Consider the following 26,009-nt stretch of genomic DNA (forward strand, 5'->3'; position numbering starts at 1 on the left):
GAGGGTGAGAAGTGGATCGCGCACTGAAGAGTAACAGGACTCGCAGAACCCAGACGCGGCAGGGGGAGCGTGGTGCTTCTCCTACCAACTGCAGAGTTAGCTGTCATCTCTGGTTCCTGCCTCCAGTGAAAACTGGATGTTTGGTTTACTCTATCCCCAAAGTATCAACTTCAGATTTTTTAAGCCAAAGCAGTGTACTATTTTAAACATGTGGAGGAAATGCATTTTCAGTTACAAATGTTTGCTCCTGTGATTCTAGCAAAGGATGTGGGACAGGATGTTTTACTCTCCTGCTCTGGTTTTCCTGTATTGCTTAAATCTGTTTAGAGAAGAGAAAAATAAACAAACAATGTGTTTCTCCTGGGCAACCTCTATTAACTGAAACAATTCCAACATTGAAAAAAAATTTTACTGCGTTAAATAAATTTCATTTAATAAATCTGGTATCCCCTGTAGACTCTTCTGAAGACTTTCCACACCATGTGTGTGCAGCCTGCAGCACATACTGATGTCTGCACTGCTAAAATGTTGCTAGACATCTCAGATCAACTGAATTCCTTTTGACCCTGTCTTTTCCCAAGCACAACGACCACTGCGGACATTTTTTGAGATAAACCTCAGAAAAATGATCATGTCAACTTTGAAGGTCATCTTCTGGATTTATTGAGAAATTCAAAGTCAATGTATCATTAATGAAATGTGTCCCTGTTTTCATGTACAAACTGTGAGGACTTTTTTACTCAGTCAGACATATCCTTGTAATCTTGTTATGTTTCATTATAGCTTTCAAAGAAGCTCAGGTTCCACTTTACCCCGTCACGAAGGAGTGAGTTCATTAACCTGCTAAAGGATACGTCACCGGCTGACCCATCTGGAGGCCCCTGCGTCCGTCTCCACACTGCTCCTTGTCCCAAATGCTGTCCCATATGGGTGTATCGACAACAGACTCTCTACTTGGTCCAATCTTAGTCAGGCTCCTTTGAAACCTCTTCTCCATGAGGTCTCAAACTTGGCCCCCCTCCTTGTTGGGCTCGCAGAGCTCAATTTTAGCAAGAATCCTGCTAAATTAGGTTAAACAGAATCACCCACCCATGATAGCTGATCATGCTCAGTATCTGAACAGTTTCCTCAGTTGCCACCTTTGACGTATAAGTCCTTGGCCTGCCTTCAACGAGAACCCTGTTGGGTCAGTGAGCCAGAACCCTCTCACCGCTGCTGTCGCCCTCGGCACTGGCCCATCCACAGACCCTCCTCCCAGCCCTCACCTGCTCCCTGGCCACAAACCCCAGCTCTTTGCTGCATGCAAAATCAAGCCTGAAAACTATAACGAGGCACACACGAGTCAGAATGGTCATCATTACAAAACTGACAAACAACAAATGCTGGAGAAAGCGTGGAGAAGAGGGAACCGCCTTGCACTGTTGGTAGGAATGTAAACTGATACAGCCACTATGGAGAACAGCAGAGCTTTCTGAAAAGACTAAAAACAGACCTACCATGTGACCCAGCAATCCCACCACTGAGCATACGCCCAGAGAAAACCATCATTCAGAAAGACACATGCACCCCAAGTGTTCACTGCGGCATTATTTATAATAGCCAGGACGTAGAAACGACCTGCACGTCCGTCAACAGAGGAATGGATAAAGCAAACGGGGCACATCTATACAATGGGACATTACTCAGGCAGAAAAAGAAAAATGAAGCCGAGTCCCGTGTAGAGATGGCTACAGACCTAGAGACCGCCATACACAATGAAGTTAAGTCGGAAAAACAAATACTATATATTAACACATATGTGTGAAATCTGAAAAAATGGTATAGATGATTTTATTTACAAAGCACAGATAGAGACACAGGTGCAGAGAACAAACATAGGGGATACCAAGGGGGTAAAGCGGGGGGAGAGGATGAACTGGGAGCATGGGACTGACCTATACACAGTAAGACACTATGTATAAAATAGGTAATGAGAACCTGCTCTACAGCACCAGGCACTCTACTCAATGCTCTGTGGAGACCTAAATAGGCAGTAAACCCAAAAGAGAGGGGATACATGTATACGTATAACTTTGCTATACAGCAGAAATTAACACAACATTGTAAAGCAACTGAACTCCAAAAAAATTTAAGCCTGATCTTTCTCCCCTACTGTGACAATTGTTAATACCTACTGTAATAATCCTGAATAAATCTTCCTTGCATTTTAACAAGGGGGGATAATTTTTTCTTTCATGAGCCTCATTGGCCAATGGAGTCCCCAGCAGAGAAAGGATGGAGGGAGGAATGGGATATTTCGTTATTTATTCCCCTGGATGATCCATCGCTCAAGCAAAGCTCTCAGCTCCTGACAGGAGGTCCTCCTTATCTTCACTGCCACAGGCTGCTCCCTGCCGCGCCCCTCAGGTCGAGGGGTGGTGATGGAGCCTCATTATTACTAATCCCAAGGATACCGCACTCTCACTATCTGTGCAGTCTTTCAGTACACTGTGAGTTCTTAAAATCTCCTAGAGGTGTCCCAATTTGAGGATGCCATCTGTTTCCTTCTGGTTCCCACTAAAACATAGCAGATTTCTTATCTTTGAAAGGTTAGTAGCTCTTTCTAAGAAAGCAAAGCATGAATACAGAATACAGTGAGATTTTCATGACTGACTCAGTGACTTAAACAAGGTGACCTTGCCAAGATGCCACTTCTGCCTCCTCCGGTTATCTTTAGAACTATGGTAATAGTATTTTCTGAAACATGTTGTTTCCAAGTAGAATCTCAAGAAACACCCAAGGAAGCTAGAAATAAAAATTACGCTACTTGAAACTAACTATGCTAGAAACCTAAAGCAGAAGAAACTCTGACTTTATTTCCATCCAGCATTTAATCCACAGTAACATTCACAGTAACACTTTCAATAAATGCAAGAGGCATTGTTTAACAATACCAGATACAAGCCTGTTGACCCAGAGATAAGCCTGCAGAAGGCTAATTCTATATGTAGTCTAGCACAGTATTAGTTAAATACAGGTTGTAAGAGATAGTGAAATTGATTCAATGGGTTATAACATTCTTTCAAAAGACATATACTATACATAGGTCTCCCGCATTGCAGGCAGACGCTTTAACCTCTGAACCACCAGGGAAGCCCTAATAATCATATAACAGACATAAAACAGAAGTCACCATACATATCTGTATTTATGGATAGACTAAGTCATAATGCGGGGCCTCCCTGGCGGCTCAGACAGTAAAGCACCTGCCTGCAATGAGGGAGACCTGGGTTCGATACCTGGGTTGGGAAGATTCCCTGGAGAAGGGAATGTAGAAGAGAACTCCACTCCAGTATTCTGGCCTGGAAAATTCCATGGACAGAGGAGCCTGGCAGGCTACAGTCCATGGGGTTGCAAAGAGTTGGACACGACTAAGTGACTTTCATTTCACCTAAGTCATAATGTAAGGTGTCTTTCTTATTGTGAGTGGCAGTCAAAAAAGTCTGAAAGCCACTGGTCTGCAGAGAACCCCTCTCAGACAATATAATAACTAGAAAGCCAAAAGCATGTAGTTTCAGCTTAGAGCCTCTTATTTTTATCTCAGCCCTCGTAAAAAAAAAAAACACACACAAAATAAAACTTCACCGTTTTAGGGGGAAAAGGACGAAGCAAAAACTGAAAGGTCAGCAAATCAACTATAGGTGACTTGTTCCACCCTAAACACCTCAAGAAGAGAGAGCTCCGCTCAGGAGGCAGAGGTGATCAGCGCTGCGATGGGAGTGAGTGGCCCATGTTCACCACTCTCGAGGCGAATGCCCTGACTCCTCCTACTTAACCGTCACCTTTACTTCTCACATGTAGATTAAGAAGAAAGAAATTTTTCCTTCTTCCACGGAAAGAATTCGAGTCTTCAGCTCAAAATAACTCATGTACTATGGAAAGTGTGAAGGGAGAAAAACTTAAGTTCTTGACAATGTGCTGATAAAATCATCTGTAAGTCAGCCTTGACCTTTTTTTGTTCTTAGGAGATTCTTAGGAAGGAAGTATTCAACTCAAATCTTTATTACATGTTATGATGAACTGCTGATATTTACATTCAAAAACCACTTTTTAAAGGTGAAGTCTACTCTATGTTCACCTCTGTGGCCAACACTGTAAACCAGGACTTTGCTCAGAGTCAAACAAGAAGCCTGCATCCTCCATTCTGCAAGTATTTTTCTCTGCATCCTCCATTTTGGCAGGTATTTCAGCAAAGACAGAAGAGCAGCATTCCTGCTCTCAGGAAAAGAGCAATGAGAGCTGCAGGTGAGGGCGCCCCTGTTGGGAAAACAGCTTCTCCCACGTGCCAGGTACACCTGGGCCTGAGACTAGACGACTCACCCTGACCCGGCAGGAGGTGATGGCACTGCTGAAGGGACGTTAGACTGGGGCTTTTCTTTCTCATTTTGCTTGAAGAAGGATTTGGCTTCTTTAGATGTGGCATCCACTTCCTTAATCACCCTGTATCAAGGAAAGAGACACCAAGTTTACAAGCGGAAGAAAAGGAGAGAAACAAAATCTAATAAAAAAGGCATAAAGAACCAAGGAAAAAAATCACTGGGCTTTCTGTAAGCTCTGGCTGCTGAGCGTTATGGTTAAAATTTACTTCAACAGTTCTGACAGACATTAGCCCTTATTAATTAAAAAAAGGAAACAACAGCAGATGGAAGTCTGATGTCTCTCAAACCCCCTCCATTACTTCTGTCACATGACCGTCACCCTGAATCAGAGCCCACGTGAGATCACCAAAGTGAAGACTGAAGGGCCTCCCACTGCACCTCACGTGCACATTAGTGCTCACGCTTAAGTCAAAGTGGGAACAGGGACGTGGAGTAATTGCGAGGAACACACTGGCATTTTTTTAAGGAGAAAAGCAACAGTATAAACAACTGGGATAACTCTAAAGAAGGCTCCTGTTCTGTTCCTAAAACAACCCAAAGATGAAACAAAATTCCTTAAAACTAGCTACATAGATAGTGATTTAGGAGTGAAAGAAAGTTACCCGATTGAGAACCTTGTCCAATTTCAAATCTAAGAAAACTGCCCTCAATAACACTGAGTCCTAAAGGATCAAATGAAGATATGAATTGGATGCCAGAAACTTCAGATAAAGAGGGGAAATGCCTTATGTCTGTCTTGGGTTTCCCAAGCGAATACAAACGTCTGAGGAATTTTGTTTAACTTCAATCTGTCTGTCAGAGGGTCCAAGATTATGGTGTTATTCTGAGTGTTCAAACAGGTCATTCACAATAATGATAGACAAATCCTATATTCCAGATTTGCAAAGAACAGAAGTCCTTAGCTTTTCTTTTTCCTTCTAGGCTTCTTGGGACTAGAACCAAATTTTTATATTAAGAACTATCTTACTCTGGTACTATTTCACCATCACAGGTAGCACAAAATGAGAGTTTTACATTTAAGAATCTTTGGGATTTCCCTGGTGGTCCAGTGGCTAGGGTTCCATGCTCTCAATGCAAGGGGCTGAACGTTGATCCCTGGGCAGGGCACTGGATCCCACGTGCCACAGCTAAAAGATCTCATATCCTGCAACTGTGTGGATCACAACAAACGGTGGAAAATTATTAGATGGGAATACCAGATCACCTTACCTGTCTCCTGAGAAACCTGTATGCAGGCCAAGAAGCAGCAGTTAGAACATGGAACAACAGACTGGTTCAAAACTGGGAAAGGAGTACATCAAGGCTGTGTACTGTCACCCTGCTTATTTAACTTCTGTGCAGAGTCTGTGTGCGCTCAGTTGCTCAGTCGTGTCTGACTCCTTGCAACCCACGTTGCCCGCCAGGCTACTCTATCCATGGGGATTCTCCAGGCAAGAATATTGGACTGGGCTGCCATGCCTTCCTCCAGGGGATCTTCCCAACCCAGGGATCAAACTCAGGTCTCCCACATTGGAGGTGGATCCTTACCGTCTGAGCCACCAGGGAAATGTGAAATTCACATTTCACCATGTGAAATGCCAGGCTGGATGAACCACACGTGAGAATCAAGACTGCTGGGAGAAATATCAACAGTCTCAGTTATGCAGATGATACCACCCTAATGGGGGAAAATGAAGAGGAACTAAAGAGCCTCTTGATGAGGATGAAAGAGTACAGTGAAAAAGCTGGCTTGAAACTCAACATTAAGAAAAGTAAGATCATGGTATCTGGTCCCATACCTTCATGGCAAATGGAAAGGGAAAAAGTGGAAACAATGGCAGATTTTATCTTCTTGGGCTCCAAAATCACTGCAGATGGTGACTGCAGCCATGAAATAAAAAGATGCTTGTTTCTTGGAAAGAAAGCTATGACAAACCTGGACAACATATTAAAAAGCAGAGCCACCATTTTGCCAACAAAGATCCGTATAAGTGAGAGATATGGTTTTCCCAATAGTCATGTAGGGATGTGAGAGTTGGTCCATTAAGAAGGCTGAGCGCCAAAGAATTGCTGCTTTTGAACTGTGATACTGGAGAAGACTCTTGGAGAGTCCCTTGGGACTGCAAGGAGATCAAACCAGTCAATCCAAAAGGAAGTCAACCATGAATATTCACTGGAAGGACTGATGCTGAACCTCTAAAACTTCAGCCACCTGATGCAAAGAGCTGACTCATTGGAAAAGACCCTGATGCTGGAAAAGACTGAAGGCAGGAGGAAAATTGGGGAACAGAGAATGAGATATTTAAACACCATCACCGACTCAATGGACATGAATACGAGCAAACTCCAGGATAGAGTGGGGGACAGAGAACCATCGAGTGCTATAGTGCATGAGGTCTAAAAGAATCAGACTCAGTTTAGCAACTGAACAACAACTGCTGTCCTAAGAAAGTCTCCCCATAATATGTCAAGAGTCAAAAACAGAGGGAGAATCTATATGATAGACTAGACCATTATTCCCCAAATAAATACTCCTTCCCTGTTGACCAAGAAGATATTCCCCAAGCCTCACAGATGATGAGCTTGGATATATGACCTCAGTGGTCAATGAGATGTTAACTGATTTGAGAGGAAAAGAAGCTTTAAACGTATTTGTGCTTTTTTACTTGTCCCTTGAATTCCTCCCTTTAGCCATAATAATATACCTCAAGAAGCTGCTGGTCTAAGACAGCGGAAAGACACATGCTGCAAAAGTCTCAACCCAACCAGCAGCTTGGACATGAGCCTAGATGAACTGAACTCCAGATATCTAGAAACACATGTGTAACAAATAAATGGGTATTACTGTATACTACTTTTAGGGGGAATGGTCGGTAGCATTCCTGTACCAACAGCTAACACATTTACAATTCATGAGTAAGAACACTGATATCTAAGGAGCTAAGTTACTTGTTCTCATCTAGAGATTAAGCAGCAATGCTAGAGAGAATCTTTTAACTCTACTTTCCAAATATGGTTGCCATAAATTTCCCAGCTCCCATGCTGTCCAGAAACTGACACTACCCCAGTGAAAAGAGAGGGTATGTCTCCCCACTTGGAACTGAGCGGGCCTTTGTGGCTGCGTCAGCTTATGAGGTTCAGGGGAAAGGGCACTTCCAAGACTTGCTGAGCAAAGTGATACAGAGCTTCCAGGTGGCTGTCTCTCGGAATGCACCTCTAAAACTCCACGTTACCACATAAAAAGTCTGTCTGCCTTGAAGCCTCCATGCTGGAGAGAACACATGGGAATACCGCAGGGAGAGAGAGATATCTAAGGAGCCTGTTCCAGATCCCAAGTGTTTGAGTCTTCCTGGCCCAGACACCAGACAAGGAAGTAATTAAACCATCAAAATGGTCCCAGACCAGCCACTAAGCCCAACTGCAAGACAGGCTCTGCATGAGAGCCATCTAGCTGAGTCCAGCCACCCCATAATTAAGAGAGATTATGATAAAATAATGCTCTCAAGTGGTTAAGTTTTCGGGTGATTCCTTACACTACAATAGAAAAAAAACAAAATAAACTTTTGTCCAAACCTGAGAGTTGCAGAGTCCAGGAATACTGGCCTGGAAAGTTGCTTTAAATCTCCTTGCCCTGGGCAGAATCTGGGGAGACCTAAAATGGTTCATGAAGAGAAGTGGGATCTTTCACTTGGAAATGGTGGTCTGAACACATGCTCTACTTTCTATTTCCTACCAAAACCCTGCCAAATAGTGGTAATAAATTTACAAAAGCAGAACTACACAAGGATAAGAACAGGAATAATAAGAGAAAGATATCAATTAAACTTTTGAAGGTAGAAAGCAAACTTGGTCTGCTCTCTCAAGCTGTAGCCATGTGGAATGGCCAATAAACAAGCTGTATCACCTACAAAGGTTCAGGAAACTGAGATACCAGGAACCTTTAAAGGTGGAGGAGAGGAGTGGGGTTAAAACCAACTGAATGTCTGTATCAGGAGCACCTAGGTCCCAGATTCCCTTCTCCACTGGGTACCACAGGCTACTGACCCCAACCAATCCAGCAGAATCCATTACTTGGCAGAAAGATGAGAAACCACTGAAGTTCTAGACTCAAAGGGCAGGGCTGAAGTTTCAAGACTCATTCTCAAAACAGACAAATTAAATGAAAATGTATCTACTCAGATTTCCCGTGCCACAACCCCCCCAAAGGTTATGTGTTCCCTATGTGTTCGCATGCGTGTGTTATTAGATGGAGCTGCCACCTCACTTGTCCTGGACTTCGCACCAGTAAGAAACAAACGTGCTACGCTACTGACGTCCTGGGTTTACGCCACTTACTATTACACCAATTTAACTGACAGGAATTTCAGAATAAGAGAAAATATGGGAGGTTATCAACAAAAAGAAAAATTTCCTAGAAGGATGAGTTTCCACAAAATGGTTGTTCCACAGAACATCTGACCCAGCAATTTACTTTATTTCTTTATTTAAAATAAATATTTTGACCGTACCAGCCATCTTACAGGATCTCCGTTCCCCGTCCAGAGATCAAATGCAGGACACAGCAGGGACAGCCTCAAATCCTAACCACTAGGCTGCCAGGGAACTCTCATGACCCCACAGTGTAGAAAGTCCCACATCAAGGCACAGCATCATGAAAGTTCAGAAGGCTAGTGATGAGAGAAGATACAAATCATGTGCCCCCAAATTACAGGGAGAGTAAAAGAAGCCTTTATGCAAAGTATGCTTTGTTTTCTTATTTTACCACAATATGAACAATATGTTTCTGCCAGCAATCTAAGACAACTGAGTGGATATTATCTAAAAGAGCAACCTAGGTGCAGGCACTGTGCTACATGTGAGACACAGAAAAAGCTGTAACATGGTCTCTGCCTTGACTGGCTCACAGTCCACTGGGATAACCAATCACGAAAACAAGTCATAATGAAATATGATACATGGTAAGTGCCATAAAGCAAGCAAAGAAAAAAGGATAAGCTGTGGGGAAAAAAGTATAAGGAAAAAGTATCTCTATAAATTTATTACCGTCAAAATCTTATTCATATTCACTAGGGAAAAAACTTCTATCAACTGGAATATTTCTCTCAGGGATTCTGGTAAAGGACACAAAGGAATAACAAGCAGACTACTGCACACTGAGGCTATGTCTAGAACTCCGGTTTTAACAAGCAATGAGAAGAGATCTGCAGGAATTCCCTGGCGGTCCAGTGGCTAGGATTCAGTGCTCTCACTGTCAAGGCCTGAGGTCAGTCCCTGTTCAAGAAACTGAGAGCCCGTGATCCATGGGGGCAGCCAGAAAAAAAAAGAAGGGTGGGGGGAGCTGTCAAAATATCTTCAAGTAAGAGAACAGTTAAATTATAGACCATTTCTAATACACAAGAGGGATCCCTGTCAGGAAAAGGCCCACCAATAGCAACAGCTAATTGAAGTGCTATCAGCAGAAATTCCATCTTAACTTCATTTTCACTTAATCAGAACTTCCTGAAAAGTCTTTATTTAGCAGAAACTTTCCATGACTAGCCTCTTCCAAAAGGTGAATCATTTAGGAAAATCTGAGCTAACTGGCTCAGCTGGTTATATGATAAGGAAGGGTAAAAAAAATTACTATTTTTCCTCATTCCCCAGTGTTAATGAGCTACACATTTTCCAAGTGGAGAAAAACTGAAACAAAATGGTAAAAACTCAAAATTTCGCATTTAAAACATATTAAGAAAAAAACTAAAACACCAATCTTTGCTAACACTACCTTATGCTTATACTTATAAATTCTTCCCAGTCATTATAGCTCTTTCTCACGTTTTTTTAAGATGTAGTAATGCTCTTAATTGATATAAAGACAGAAAGAGCAGAATAATGACATCAGGAGATTAAAAGATATGCTCAAATCCATTTACCAAGTTTGCATCAGTTAAAATTCAGGTCCTCCAAATTCTTACATAATGTTCTTTATAATACATAAATTTAACTATAAATACTTTAAGTTTAAAAAAAATGCTGCCAACATGCCAATTATTATCAGAATTTTTGTTTAGGAAGAAAAATTCCAGAGAACTTTCCCTTAGCATGTTATATGTCTCTGCAATATATATGTTTAAACAAATAAGCATATAGACTACCTTAGAATATAAAATATATAAATATGTGAGTGTGTATATTTATTGGGAAAAAAAAGCATTTCCTTATTCATATTTGTTTCTTTGATAGACACTGGGCTGCCCTCTTCTGACAAATGACAGAAACAGCAGGCTCCCTGCATACTCATCCAGTATTTAAAATCATGATGCATTTGCTTAAAAAATGAAATTGGGGAAAAAAAGTTTTTTAAGAAAATTTGTGTCAACTATAAGTATTAATAAATCCACAAAATTTAATTTCATTAGGAAATTTAATGATTCTTCATAACAACAGTTATTTACCAGCTTTTCTTACTCTGTCAAGTCAATGGTAGAGTTATAATAAATCTTTCTCAGATATCCTGTGTGACACGTGGGAAATAATGCAAGCCAAGAAAGATCTCCAAAAATTTAAAACCTATATTCCTAATGATATAATACATTTTCTGTATTTTTTGTAGGACTTCCAAACATTAGAGGCTCACCATCAGTGTTCTACCACCCTCTGTCGGACAACTCAATAGTTCCCAGTGGATTTCTGGCAGCAAAATACATTCTTAATTCACATCAAGATTTATTTAATGGATCCCAAAAAGGATTATAAGGGAAAAGACTGTCTTTGTAATGGAGAATCCCTACAGATATTGCCTAAGCGGTCTAACTCACCAGCACCAGTGCTGGGTGGTAATGATGTGACGCGCTGAGGAGGCCAAATCATCACCAGGGTAGTATTTTTGCCTAAAGTGATTAACAGGAAGCTAACCATGAGGAAACAACGCACCCGCCGAAACTGAGAGACATTCTGCCACACAGATGGGCTCTTCACACTAAATGCAGAGGGTAATCCTGGACTGAATTTTGGACTGGACAAGAAATACAGATATTAAGAACACTTTGGAATAACTATGGAAAGATCTGACTAGAATTGTACATAGAGCTACCAAAAATGTGAGCTGCAAACTACCTGCTACTGGTCTAACAAAAGACAGGAACAAAAACTGTGAGTATTTAAAAACTCGCCCAGAAATTTGATAATGTCATAATAGTCAAGATATGAATGATCAGCTCACAGCATTAAACAGAACATATACCAATTATTGCAAAGTACTCACATGTGATATTACTGTATTAGTCATGTGCAGTTAGACCATACTACAGTGAGAAGGTTTAGGGTTATTTTCTCAAAACCCCAAAATGTGATAAAATGTAAGCATTTCTCTTTACAAATTGTTATTTTTATAATCATTTTAATTTTTAATAACTAAGAAAGTAAAACTGTTATAATTTTTTAATCCTAATTTGCTGATGGCAAAAAAAAAAAACCACACTGTATGTCTCTGCAAAAAAAAAAAAAAGCTCTTTTTTTTTTAATATCTTTTCTGAATGCAGCAGAAGTAATAAACCACATGATGATAACAGAAGTGACTTCAAAGAAATGAAGGGCAACTGAGGTGAAGCTGATTTTACTCTATGAGCCCTCACACACTGGGCTTGATTTTCGATCATACAGGGCTAAAACCACAGTGAGTTCTTTGCGGAGATGTTTTAGCTAGTAAAGCAAAAAATTCACAAAAACTTCTGCAGCATTTACATATAAAACATGAATAAATAAGCTCAAAATCAAAAGAATTATTTGAAAGAAACACTACTAAATTCAAAAGCCAATAGAAACAGATGCAAAATTCCATTCATTAGCATTGTGGCCTTTTGGGAAAGAAGTACTTTCTGTTGCTAAACTAAACAGAATAAACCATTCCTAGGACATTAGTAAAAGACCAAATCAATGATGTTTGCTTGGAAATCTTGGTGAATCTGTGACAAAGAAAGTAGTTCAAGCTTAACTTTCCAATGACACCATGGCTTGAAGTATTTGGGATCTAGCTTATGATAAACTATGACAAAGTTAGTTAGCAAAGTGTTTCTTCAATGCAATTTGAAGAATGACAAATTACTGCTGATATGAAAATTATTTTAATATTTGTGATTTAAACATGAGGGTGATATTAAAAAGTCTTTTTTTAAATCAGTTTCTTGTTAATAAACATTAACTGACAGTGATCTGTATAATAAAAGTAGGATCATACGACAACAGATGAAATTCGAAGTGTAAGTGTTTGCAAGAACAAGTTCCAATGACACAGCTGCAGGACAGGGAAACAGTTTAGATTAAGGAGTCTGTGCTAGAACATAAATCGATATACTGCTTCCTTCGCTGAGAAAAATCTTAATACAAAACAAAAAAACCCCACTATTCTGAGCACAGTAGGAAAACCTGTGAATCATGTAAAGGTAATGCATTAAATTTAAAAGACTATATTTGATAAACTGAAAGCTGATCATAAATGTGGATATATTATATATGCTGAGGTACAATGGTTATGAAGAAAGCGCCGTACGAATGAACCACAGAAAAAATTTAGTGCTTCCAAAAGAGAAACAATAACCATATGGTCCCCAGTTTTAAACAAACTCAATTAGGTAGTAAAACATGCTTATCTGTCTGCTTTGTTCAGTGTTTTTTTTAGGCTTTGTTTTGTTTTTTGGAGGGTTGGGGGGCTGTGGCAGGAACCTTGAAGGATATTAAGTTTCCTGACCAGGAATTGAACCTGGGCCCTCAGCCGTGAAAACAGAGTCCTAATCACTTGATCGTCAGGGAATTCCCAGTTTGGTATTTTCAACAATCTTAGCACTTTCATACAAGGATGAGACTGAACATATTTTTCAGAAGCAAATAAATAATAAGAGCAAAAGTGAAAAATAAAAGCCTGAAGAACAGTGCCTTCAAATTAACATGTTTGATAGAATATTTTGAATTGTATTTTCCATGAAAAAAAAAATCCACACATAGAGAATTCATGCATTCCTTTTTCCTATTGAAATATGACTTACATTTAATTATATAAAAAATTTAATTATAACTTGACAGGATAAACGACTGGAACTGACTACTGATGGAGCATGGAAGATGAAATCAGAAAACAGTTGTTACTAACATTTCATGGGGGACCTAAATCAGATCATTACTCTCTATGCCTCAGACTTACATAGTGCTGTACATCAGTCACTCCTTCCATAAAACTGCAAGAAAAAAAAGGTAATGACTTCATTTGGAAAAAGTAAAAATGAAAATCCTGAACTCATTGAGAAATGACTGCCTTAAAATCCACACGTCCATCTCCATTAATTTTACATTATTGCAGATTACTATTTAAACTATCTGCAGTGAAGGACTTGGACATAAAATTTTCAACCTGTTGCAGAACAGTATTATTGTAAAACACAATCAAAAGAAATGATTAGAAAAATAAATTTAAAAGAGATACAATATAGCCTTTTGAGATGGATTTCTTTATGATGAATATTATTTTTAAAAAAATTAAAAAGAAGACAAGGAAGAACATCAACACAGAAACAGTAATTTACAAATACATTATCCTCTAGGAGTAGGGCTGTCACCAATCCCATTTAGACTAGATAATTAATGAGAAAGAAATAAGCTATTTTGACACATTAAAAACTGCAAAAATTAATATAAACAGTACTTTTTCAAAGTATGTGTCTAGATATTAAGAACTGATACTCTACTCTAGTTTCTTGTTTCAATTATATAATTAAAGTGGATTCCTTTTATCAATCACTTACACTCACACTTTCAATGACCAACATGTAGAGTTACTGGGAATTCCCTGGTGGTCCAGCGGTTAGGACTCAGTGCTTTCTGCACTGAGGTTGGGGTTTCAACCCCTTGTCCAGGAACTGAGATCTCACAAGTTTTTTTTGGGTACAGCCAAGGGAAAAAAAAAAAAAGAATATAGTTGTATAACTCTTTTCCTTTTCTTATTTATGTTCATTTTGATTGTATATACTGAAATGTAACTTTATATCTGCATGTTAAATCTCATTGTTAAAAGTGTGAGCTTGCATTTTGTATCTTTTTAACATACTTTTCTAATTCCTTTTGCTGTGTTTTAGGAAAGTATTGGTCTGCAACAGGCTGAATATTTAAAATCAGGATCCTTCAGTAGAGTGAGTTGAGAGAATAATCTGTATTAATGTGAAATCTACTGGATGTGAGAGTTACACTGAGTCACCATGGAAAATATCTTTGTTCTTAGGAAACAGGAATGAAGTATTTAAGAGTGAAATGTCATGAGACCTACAATTCTTAAAAGGTTCAGCCAAAACAAAAAGAAATACTGATGCAGGTGGGGGAGAAAGAGGCAAAACATTTACAGGTGGTGAATCAGTATGACAGGCATATGGATGCTCATTGTAATACTATTCTTAGAACACTTCTGTAAGTGTAAAATTTTTGAGAAGAAAAAAGGAGAAAAAAAATTAAAAATAACACAAAAAGAGTGGAAATATCTATGTATGTGCGCTGAGTACTCAAGTTGCTTCAGTTGTATCCGACTCTTTGTGACCCCATGGACTGTAGCCTGCCAGGATCATCTGGTCCATGGGATTCTCCAGGCCAAAATAATGGAGTGGGTTGCCTTGCCCTTCTCCAGGAAATATATATATATATATATATATATAACTTAATTCATAGCAGAAAGTAACACAACATTGTAAATCAACTGTATTCCAATTAAAAAAAGAGCCACAACCACCACCAACAAAAAAATAATAAAAGTTTTCCTTCACATCATTTATAAAACAATGCCAAAACTTTTTCCAAGATATATTTTCACTAGATGAAACAACTGTTGGAAATTAGATATTATTTGTTTTTAAGAACATCAACTTTAAGGAAAATAACATTACTGATTGGCAGGCAAGTGATTTGTTCTCCTCTAGCTCTAAATTACAAATCCACTCTTTTCATATCAAATTTTTTTAAAATGGGAAAGAGGAAAATTCTAGGCATGTGGCTCTCATCCAAAACAACCCGAGTATTAAGTCTGTACTGTTTTGCTAAACTAGTAACAAATCTTTGAATCAACTGAAAAAAATAATATTGAGATGAGGAAACAGCATCAGAATTAAACTTCTCTCCTAGTACTTTAAACTGTCACCGGATTTCAAACGTTTTATTGGGGCTTATACTTCAAAGTTAGGGAAAGTACTGAAGGGAGAAAGAGCCCAGATGCAAAGCACGGTGGCAAGTAAGTGGAAGCAAACAGTTAGTGCTCAGTTTGTTGTTTCTGTTCAGCCAACCACTCCATGCTGCCCCAAAACTATGTGACCATACGTGAAAGGACATTCTCCTGCTCCCTGATGATTAATGGAGCCACTGTTTTCCTTGAGTTCAAATATAACTCATCCAAAATATTAAGATATGTTGGAAAGAGGACAGATGTCTAACATCATTTAGAAAGATGTTCCTTTTTAGGGGCTTGCCTCTCTGGTAGTCCGGAGGTTAAGAATGACCGTGCAATGCAAGGGACACCGGTCTGATCCCTGATCTAGAAAGATTCCACATGCCTAGGGGCAGCTAAGCCTGTGCATCACAACTAACGAGCCTCCACTCTAGAGCCCGCGCTCTGCAAACAGAGACGCCACAATGAGAAGCCTGAGCACCGCACAAGAGAAAGCTCACATGTAGCAACGAAGACCCAGCGCAGCAAAAAAATAAATAAAATATATATTAAAAGAAAAATGTTTCTTTTAAAAAGAACTAATTTTGGAAAAAAAAAATAAAAGAACTAAGTTTGAAGTTTGTGAATGTCATCTTACCTGACTTCTTCACCAGCAAAATCAAACACCTTTGTAATTTTAACTTTTTCTGCTTCTTTAGGTTTCTCTAGCCTTTCTGCTTTGACCAAATGACTTGAACTTGTCTCTTCAGTCTCCTCTCCTGTCTATGAAAAAAGAAGTGTAATAAATTTCACATTAGGATGAAAACTAAAAGATCCATCCAAATATATTGTTTCCGGCTAGTCTTAACACGTGTTTCATCTCTAAACACTTAAATACTCACTGAATTGATATGATTAGAAAAGCTTGTTTTCTCCCACAGGGAATGCTTTACTTTTCACTTAGTAGAGTTACTATTAAAAAGCAGCTAATCAGATTTCTGCTGTAAGCCTCAAATCTCGGTTTGTAAATTTAAAAAATCTATCTGGGAAATTTCCAAGAAGCATTCATCCTATTCACCTCTTAACTTACTTTAACGTGTGTACTTGCGGGCACTTTTGATTTCGGGCCTACATCATTCAGGAAGCTGGCCCACAGTTCATCCTCCTTCTTCTTCCTGGCATCCTCTGACTCAGCGCCTTTTTCCTGCCCTGTGGCTGCATCTTCCTCCTCACCACTACTTCCTCCGGATTCCTCGTTGGCATCCTCTTCGTCCTCTTCTTCTAGTGAGAGGCCACCTTGTTTTCTCTTCCTAGTCACCAACAGTAAGAAGGAAGAAGAAAGATAAGACAAACAAGCAAAATAATTTCAGTTATTCCTTCCTGAATTCCAAACATGTTGGAAACTTCAGAAAACTTTTAAATCGGGACGGCTGACTTAAAGGACTACTTACCTCACCGTGTGACATGGTGAGTGGGAGAGGTTAAGCTAAGATTTTGTGGAAGAAAAAAGAACTGAGCTCTTAGAGTTACCATTTCCCAAAAACACTCAGAATCAAAATCTACTCTTCTACTTCTGAATTAGGACTAGCTATTCTCACCAAGAAAACACCAAAAATCACCTCAATCAAAGAGAGGGCTCTAAGAACATATGTATGCCAGATACTTTTAAAAGTCACTCCATTTGGAGAACAGATATTGAAGAGAGCCTCAGATTTATTCTTTCTAGAGTTCTGAGGGAGTAGGGAGTAGAGAATCCATGTTTCTTCCAACTTTCTGAAGATATGAAAGCTGGAATACAGAAAAACTCAAGGACGAAAGAATTGAGCCAAGACTTAAAAGAGCAAATTGTTTCCCAAGACTATTCTGACTTCAAGTGAATCACCTAATACTCAAAATTCTTCTACAATCTGCTTTTTGCTTCAATGCCCAGGAAGACAGAAACACCAATCAAAAAGAATAAAAGACTTCTATTGAAAGACTCCCTTATCTGAGTTAAGTAACTTGTGAGAACTTTCATACTTTTTTGTTGGGAGTGCAATTTAGTACCAGGCTTATAGAAGCTAATTTGCCTATACCAATATATATATATATATATATATATATATATATATATATATATTTTTTTTTTTAACTACATATAACCCTGGGTCAAACAATTCTACTTCTCCACGATCTGATTTATAAATATACAAGGGTATAAAGACAAAGAATATTCATTGTAGTCTTATTTGCTGTAGTAAAGGTAAGGACAATCTAAAGGTCTCTCAAGGAATGTTTAACCAGAGTAGAGTCTATCCATGAAATGCAACACAATGCAGTTACCAAAAAGAAAAAGGTACAGTAGGTGCACTGCCGCAGCATTATCGCCAAGGTGTGAAATAAGGAAAGTGACAAAAGATACGCAGACTACACTACTATTCATACTTTTTTTTAAGAGTAGGAGGTACAGCGTATTCTCTACTGGTTCACTGGTTAAGACTCCCCGCTTCTACTGCAGGGAGCACGAATCCAATCCCTGGTCAGGGAACTAAGATCCCACAAACTGTGTGGCAAAAAAATTTTTTAAAGCAGGAAATACAAAATACACACTTATAAATATGTATATATATATATACACACACAGAATGAGGGGCCTCCCAGGTGGCTCGGTGGTAAAGAATCACCTGCCAGTGCAGGAGACACAGGAGACTGGAATTCAATCCCTGGGTCAATAAAGATTCCCCTGAGGAGGAAATGGCAAACCCACTCCAGTATTTTTGCCTGGAAAATTCCACAGACAGAAGAGCCTAGCGGACTACAGTCCATGGGGTTGCGAGGAGTTGGACACGACTTAGCGACTGAACATGGCATGCACAGAGAAGTATTTCTGGCAGTGTAATTCTTCTGAAACAAAGCAACAAGAAATAGGAATGGGATACATATTTTTTCTAGTAATTGAGCTTTTCTTTTCTCTTTTTGGCAAACCAATAGCTTATAGAATCTTAGTTCCCCAACCAGGGACTGAATCAGGCCCTGGCACCGGATGCATGGAGTCCTAACCTCTGGACCACCAGGGGATACCCCAGTTTTGCATTTTAAATCAGGTGCACATATTACCTATTAATTTTTTTTTATTAAAGTTCAAAAATTATTAAAGCTTACCAGAGAATAAGAATTTAATCCTAAAAGGTCACCAAATATTTCCCTCAATGAGAAAAAGGTTAGAGACTGGCAGCAAGAAATCTGTCATCAGACTAATGCCAGCAGTCTGGATGGCTGTGTCAATAGCCCCTGACGTCTAAGGGCCTTGAGGGCAGCATCACCTGGCCAGAACGCTCTCAGCCTTTCTTTTTGTCCCTTTGGTTTTCTGTGTCTCCTCTTCACCATCCACTTCATCTTCCTTCACTAATTCATTTATATCATCTTCACTATACTCTCCACCTGAAATAACATAACACGGTGGTCAGACAGACAGGAATAAAGGCTTTCACATGAAGATGACACATTTTCATTATGAAAAACTAGTACTTTCCTCTGTTCTTCACCAGACAGAAATATTTTCTGAGGGCTGTCCTCCCTGTTCCTGAAGACTAGGATAAGTTCCCCTACTCCAGGCCTGCAGGAGAGTCCATTACCTCACTCTACTTATATTTGCAATTTCTGCTATGCTCCACCCACCATGAGGACATGGATCAGCATGTCTTTACAACTATATGCTGAATGAACAGAAATTCCAAATCTACTACTGTCACTTTTCAAAGAAGAAACTGATGTTTTTACCTCATCATGGATATCTTTCAAAAGTAAGCAAAAGTATCTCTCTTATCAATAAAAGAGGTTTAGAAAGAGGCTTACAAACTTCAGGTTAGACAGAAAAAACAAATATGTCAACTTCCCATCTTCAGACACTGACATTCAGGGTCCCCAACAAAAGTGCTCCTTGGATGACTAGTCTGATCACTTTTTGTGGGTACCAGTCAACAAATCCTGTACACACAGAGATTCAATCAATTTTTTTCTTTTTTATTTCACATAAGCCTTATTGCAAGTATAACATACCAAAAAGCACACAAGCTAATGCACAGGTCACTGAAATTATGCAAACTGAACACTCCTGTTTAACTAGACCCAACTGAAGAAGCAGAACATGAACAGCTTTGCAGAAGTCCCTTGTGCCCTACTGCAATCACTAGATACCAGCCACATCCCACAAAGAAACATTATCCTGAAGTCTAATGAAATAGATTAGTTTTATCTGTTTTTGAGCCTTAAGCAGACGCCTACAATATGAACTCTTGCATCCAGCTTCTTTCACTCAACATTTTATTTGTAAGTCACCTTGCCTGGAGAATTCCAAGAACGGAGGCTACAGTACATGGGGTCGCAAAGAGTCAGACACGATTGAGCAACGAACTCTTTTATTTCACTTTGCATGGAGGTATAGCTTCTTCATTGTCATCCCTAAATATTATTTCATTATATGACTATACCACAATTTATTTACCCATTCCTGTGTTGATGGATTTTTGGTTTGGGGCCATTACAAAGAATGGTATTTTGAATATTCCTCCAGATCCATTTAATTATTAAAGGTTTAATGTACAATGAACTAGGACCGCCAAACAACCGAGGAAAGTCTCTAATATCAAAGGCAAGACTGAAAAGAGAAAAAATTCAGAGGAAACAAAACTAGGGAAAAAGGCGCTGGCTGTAGCTCAGTGGTTCCTTCGCCTACAGAGTGATCAAATTACCCAAATACCCTCTCTGAGGCTGGTTCGAGACCAGCAGATGCTCTCCAGTCCTTAAAAAGAAAAAAAAAAGGCAAAACTAGGGAAAAAAACTTTTATAATTAATATCCGTATAGTAATAAGATACTTGTACTCACAAAAGAACATGATGCTATTTAAAAGTTTTCAAACAACAAAAAGAGTTATTAAAAATTAAAAATATTCAAGGGTCACATCTTGATGCCCAATACTGCTGATGAGGACAACAAAAAAATAAAGCACGTGCTGCACCACGGCTTCAGAACTTCCTGGTCGACAATGTCAAAGAGCTTGAAGTACTGCTGATGTGCAACAAGTCTTACCGTGCTGAGACTGCACCCAGCATCTACAAGAAATCCAGTGTCATGGTGGAAAGAGCAGCCAACAGGGCCATCCAAGTCACCAATTCCAGGCCAGACAGAAAAGAAAACAAACAGACAGCTTGCGTACACACTGTATTTGTGTTGATAAAAGCCATAAAACACAGAAAAAATATGGAAAGAGAAAAATACTCAACAGAAGAGGAGGATGTTAAAATACTGAAATATTCACATGAAGAAAAAAATCAGAGTTAGAAAAGAGAGGCTCAAAATGGAAGAAAAGAGGGTACCGGTCCATCAGGTAACATAAGAGTGAAAAGTGAACGTTGCTCTGCTGCTGCTGCTAAGTCGCTTCAGTTGTGTCCCCGACCCCATGGACTATACAGTCCATGGAATTCTCCAGGCCGGAATACTGGAGTGGGTAGCCTTTCCCTTCTCCAGGGGATCTTCCCATCTCAGGGACTGAATCCAGGTCTCCCACGTTGCAGGCGGATTCTTTACCAGCTGAGCCATCAGGGAAGCCCAATGTAAGAGTAAATATACAAATGATTCCAAAAAAATAAAACGGAGAAAATGGTCCCCTTCCCAAATTTAAAAAGTTCCATAAGGCCAAGACCAATGGATGAAAACAGACTCATACTAAGGTATAGTATATCACTGTGAAATATCAGAAAATATCAGGAACAAAGATTCTATGAGCTTCCAGAGACAAACAAACTTTATGGAAATGAGTAAAAACTAGCAACAAGAGACTTCTTAAAATAATGGAGAAATACCTTCAAAATTCAGATGGAAAACTATTATAGAATACAGAACTACATACCACACTATTAATCATGCCTGAGGGCCACCTACTTATTTTTAGATAGTCATGGTCTCACACAAAAAAAGTTTGTATCATCCATCTTTCTTCAATAAGCTATTTGAGGATTTATTCTCATTTTGGTGGAACACACCAAGAGTGAAGATATCACAGGACCCAAGAAACAAAGAATCTAAAAGAAAAAGGAGACAAAAGGAACATCCAGAGTGGTGGTCAGGATGGAAGATTTTAAGTTTAAAAATGGTAAAGCCAAGTCAAATCCGAGCAGGTCAGAAGACAAAGAAGGACTTCAAAAAAGTGAATCATTATTTAATATATCAAAATGTCTTGGAAGATGATTTAGACAATTTTGAGAGTTTAGGATCAAATCAGTATTAAGTACATGGATGACTAAACAACAACAAAATGGCAATTATTCACTCCAAAGAAATCTAGTTCAGGAAAAGCAGTAACTGTATATACCACATGATTCAGCCAAGAACCTGGTGTCCACAAAGTCATTACAAAAAAGAAATCAATACCAGTCTAGCCCAAATTAGACACAGGAACATTGGCAGGCTGGGGATTTTAGAAGGTTCTGAAGTTGAAAAAGTCTGTTTTGGCAGTGAGGAGAAAGACTCAAGAGGGTATTAAAAGAAGACCTAACATGGATCAGTTATGTCAACAAACAATGGAAATACCAAATTTTAAAAGAAAGCAGTTTCTTCTAGAGAGAACTGACAGGGATGATAGGTGATGGAAAAGGTTCAGATTCAAAATAAGTATTTCAGAAATACTTGACTATTTTTAAGCATACCCATGCCACCTTTCTGGCTTCATCGGGGTTCAGACGGAAAAGAATCTGCCTGCAATGCAGGAGACCCGGGTTTGATCCCCTGGAGAAGGGAATGGCAACCTAATTCGGTATTCTTGTCTGCGGAATTCCAAGGACAGAGGAGCCTGGTGGGCTAAAATCCATGGGATCGCAAAGAAGCAGACACAACTGAGCGACTAACACGGTACTTTTGATTAATATGAAAACTAGTTTTCAAATGATCACACTGGCCAGTATCAGAAGACCAACGCTGGTGGATAAGAACGGAAGCTGGTAACCCAGTTGGGAAGCTATGGAGAGTCTTAGTGATAATGGAAGCTCAGTAAGAGCGAGATTACTGAGGGAGTGATAAGAAATCAATCTTCCACGTGGACTCAAACAGAACTGAATGATTATCTGGATCAAAAGAGTGAGAATAAGGTCAACTCCGACGGGTTTTTAGGCTTTGCTTTTACCTGAGCGATTGTACCAGCAGATACATCTAATGAGATGGGGGAGCCTGTGGAAAGCGCAGGATGGCGGACGGGTTAGATCTGGGTGACATTTTAGCCCGGATCGGTTTACACAAAAACTTTATCTAAGGTCTGAAAAGAGCAATGAGTGCAATCTTCGCTAAGAAGTAAAGGGGATCATTATGTCAACTTTTAAACAACCAGATCACTTCTGAGGACAGAAAGTGAAAAGGTTATATGTGGGACATGCCAGTTAGCAACACCCTGGGGACGCACGGTCTGCCTTTCAGAAGAGTTCAGGGTGGGTGAGAAAACGCGATGCCCCAACGACCGGCAGCGTCTGAGTTCACTTGCAGGTTCCCGCCCTCCGAGGTGGGGCGGCGGTCCAATCCAGGCCACCAGGAGCCGCTGCGAAACGCCGCGGCGGACGCAACCAGGGCCACGCGGGTCGCGCAGAGCCGGCCGGCCGGCGAGGGCGCGGGGCGGGGCCGCCTGAGGCGAGCGCTGCCCGGCCACCGGGCCCACGCACGGCGGGCAAAGCGCGCCTCACGTGAGCCGCTGGGCGGGGCGAGTCGCCTCTCGCCTCCGGCGGAGTCGCTCACCCGAGGGCACGTAGTCCTCGTCCTCCTCGGAGGTGGAGAAGTCTTCAGAGTCGAATTCCTCCATGTCGCTACCGCGCAGGGTCTACAGGGGCGAAGCAGCTGTGCCCAACGGCAACGCTCTAGGGATAGAGCGTAGTGGTGCCAGACAGGAGGCGGTGGCCGGGGCGGACCCCCGCAGCGTGGAGCATGCGCAACGCGTGCCGCGCGCACCCGATGCGACACTTCCGGGCCAGAGCCTCGGGCTTGCAGACCCGGGCGCGCTGCTGTGGCGAGGCATGCTGGGGCGAGTAGTCTTCCGCGCTCCGCCGCTTCTTCTCAGGGGATGTATCCTTGAAGCAAAATTTGTTTGCCTGGGGGAAGACGGCCGACCTTTGTTCGGTAGCTGACGTTTTTGAACTCGCTTACTTGTGAAAACTTACTGTCACCCCACAATCAAAAATGTTGGTGCTTTCTGGGTTTATTTGCGGACATGTGCAGAGAGTGAAAATTTTGAGTTAACCAGTGCTGGGTAGTCGAGATTGGAGGCACATGATCCACTATATTACTTCAGCTCTAGAAGTGTAAATAAGCGTCGGATTCGCAGTCTAGTTCTTGCGGCGGTTTTTCATCTTTGGGCTCTCTGTTAGAGATTTCGCTGTTTAAAACGACCCTGAGCGTAGTGCTGGGGTGCTGCCTAATGTTCATAAGCGCAAGAAGGCTGTGATGTACCTTATGGAGAAAAATACGTGTGTTAGATAAGCTTCGTTCAGGCAGGAGCTGTAGTGCTCTTGGCCATGAGTTCAATGTTATTCAATCAACTATCCGGTACATCAAGAAAAATGAAATTCGCTGATCCGTACATGAAGCTGTTCCGAAAAGTGCTAAAGTGACATGCATAGTGCGCGAGGAAGCTATGGAATAGATGGAAAAGCGGCTCAGTTTGTGGATTCATGAGATGACAACTGATTAAAAAAAAAAGTCTCGTGGGCAGCACTGTTGTGAAACTAAAAGCCAAATAACGTCTCCACTGGTGCTGGAAGGCTTGCACATTTCAAATTGCAGCATGGCGTCGGTCGTGTTAACCTTGCAGGTGGGGCAAGTTTTGCAGATCTGGAAGCTGTGGAACTCAAACAATACTTGCTAATTGTTATACAGGAAGAGGATATATGAAAGAGCAGGTTTTCAACGCTTATGAAACTGGCTTATTTTACAGGGATGTTGGCAAAAGAACCTATATAATGCAAATAACCTCCAATGCCACTGACTTTAAATCATTCCAGGAATATGAAACCTTACTTTTGTGCACCAATGCTAAGGCCGACTTTAAGTGCAAACCCTTACTGGTATAGAGCTTAAAGTTCAGTTACTTAGAGGGAAAAGCATGAACCATACCTTATGTCAGTCCCTTGGAAGTGGAACAAAAAAGCCTGGATGACCTCTAATTGGTTCCACAGCTGTTTTATACCAGAAGTTGAATACTGTCTCCAGGGCAGAAACTTTTCCTTCAAGATTTTGTTAATTTTGCATAATGCCCCACTCCACTGCTGTAGGACACTCAAAAATCCCCACACCAAGGTACAAGTTCTTTTCATGCCCACAAATACTACCTCTCTCATCCAGGCCTTGTGTCAGAGTTCACTAGCTCAGTCCTGTCCAGCTCTTTGCAACCTCATGGACTGCAGCATGCCAGACTTCTCTGTCCATCACCAACACCCAGGGCTTACCCAAACTCATGTCCATCCATTCAGTGATGCCATCCAACCATTTCATCCTTTATTGTCCCCTTCTCCTCTCACCTTCAATCTTTCCCAGCATCAGGGTCTTTTCCAGTGAGTCAACTCTTTGCATCAGGTGGCCAAAGTATTGGAGCTTCAGCTTCAGCATCATTCCTTTCAATGAATATTCAGGAATGATTTCCTTTAGGATTCACTGGTTTGATCTCCTTGCAGTCCAAGGGACTCTCAGTCTTCTCCAACACCACAGTTCAAAAGCATCAATTCTTTGGCACTCAGCTTTCTTTATAGTACAACTCTCACATCCATACATGACTACTGGAAAAACCGTAGTCTTGACCTGTCTCTGCTTTTGAATATGCTGTCTAGGTTGGTCATAACTTTTCTTCCAAGGAGCAAGCGTCTTTTAATTTCACGACTGCAATCACCATCTGCAGTGATTTTGGAGCCCCCCAAAATAGTCTCTCACTGTTTCCATTGTTTCCCCATCTATTGGCCATGAAGTGATGGGACCGGATGCTGTGATCTTTTCTGAATGTTGAGTTTTACGCCAGCTTTTTCACTCTCCTCTTTCACTTTCACCAAGAGGCTCTTTAGTTCTTCTTTGCTTTCTGCCATAAGGGTGCTGTTATCTGTGTATCTGAGGTTATTGATGTTTCTCTCACCAATCTTGATTCCAGCCCAGCATTTTGCATGATGTACTCTGCATATAAGTTAAATAAGCAGGGTGACAATGTACAGCCTTAACGTACTCCTTTCCCTATTTGGAACCAGTCTGTTGTTCCATGTCCAGTTCTAACTGCTGCTTCTTGATCTGCATACAGATTTCTCAGGAGGCAGGTCAGGTGGTCTAGTATTCCCATCTCTTGAAGAATTTCCCAGTTTGTTGTGATCCACACAGTCAAGGGCTTTGGCACAGTCAATAAAGCAGAAGTTGATGTTTTTCTGGCACTCTTGCTTTTTTGATGATCCAACGGTTGTTGGCAATTTGA

The 26,009-nt window shown here is 40.4% G+C and overlaps 1 protein-coding gene across 1 annotated transcript in view; it reads right to left on the reverse strand.

Moving 5' to 3' along the window:
- LOC128062969 (craniofacial development protein 1) overlaps nt 1–23,472 on the reverse strand; it is a 101,768-nt gene extending 78,296 nt beyond the window's left edge. The window contains exons 1-5 of the mRNA XM_052655481.1: nt 23,306–23,472; nt 18,852–18,969; nt 16,640–16,859; nt 16,208–16,332; nt 4,360–4,479 (exon numbers count right to left, since the gene is read on the reverse strand). Coding sequence (XP_052511441.1) covers nt 4,360–4,479; nt 16,208–16,332; nt 16,640–16,859; nt 18,852–18,969; nt 23,306–23,369 — 647 coding nt within the window. The 5' untranslated portion in view covers nt 23,370–23,472. The remainder of the gene's footprint in view (nt 1–4,359; nt 4,480–16,207; nt 16,333–16,639; nt 16,860–18,851; nt 18,970–23,305) is intronic.
- Nucleotides 23,473–26,009: the final 2,537 nt, after the last annotated feature.

This window comes from Budorcas taxicolor, chromosome 18 (genome assembly GCF_023091745.1).
Source record: "Budorcas taxicolor isolate Tak-1 chromosome 18, Takin1.1, whole genome shotgun sequence".
NCBI lineage: Eukaryota > Metazoa > Chordata > Mammalia > Artiodactyla > Bovidae > Budorcas > Budorcas taxicolor.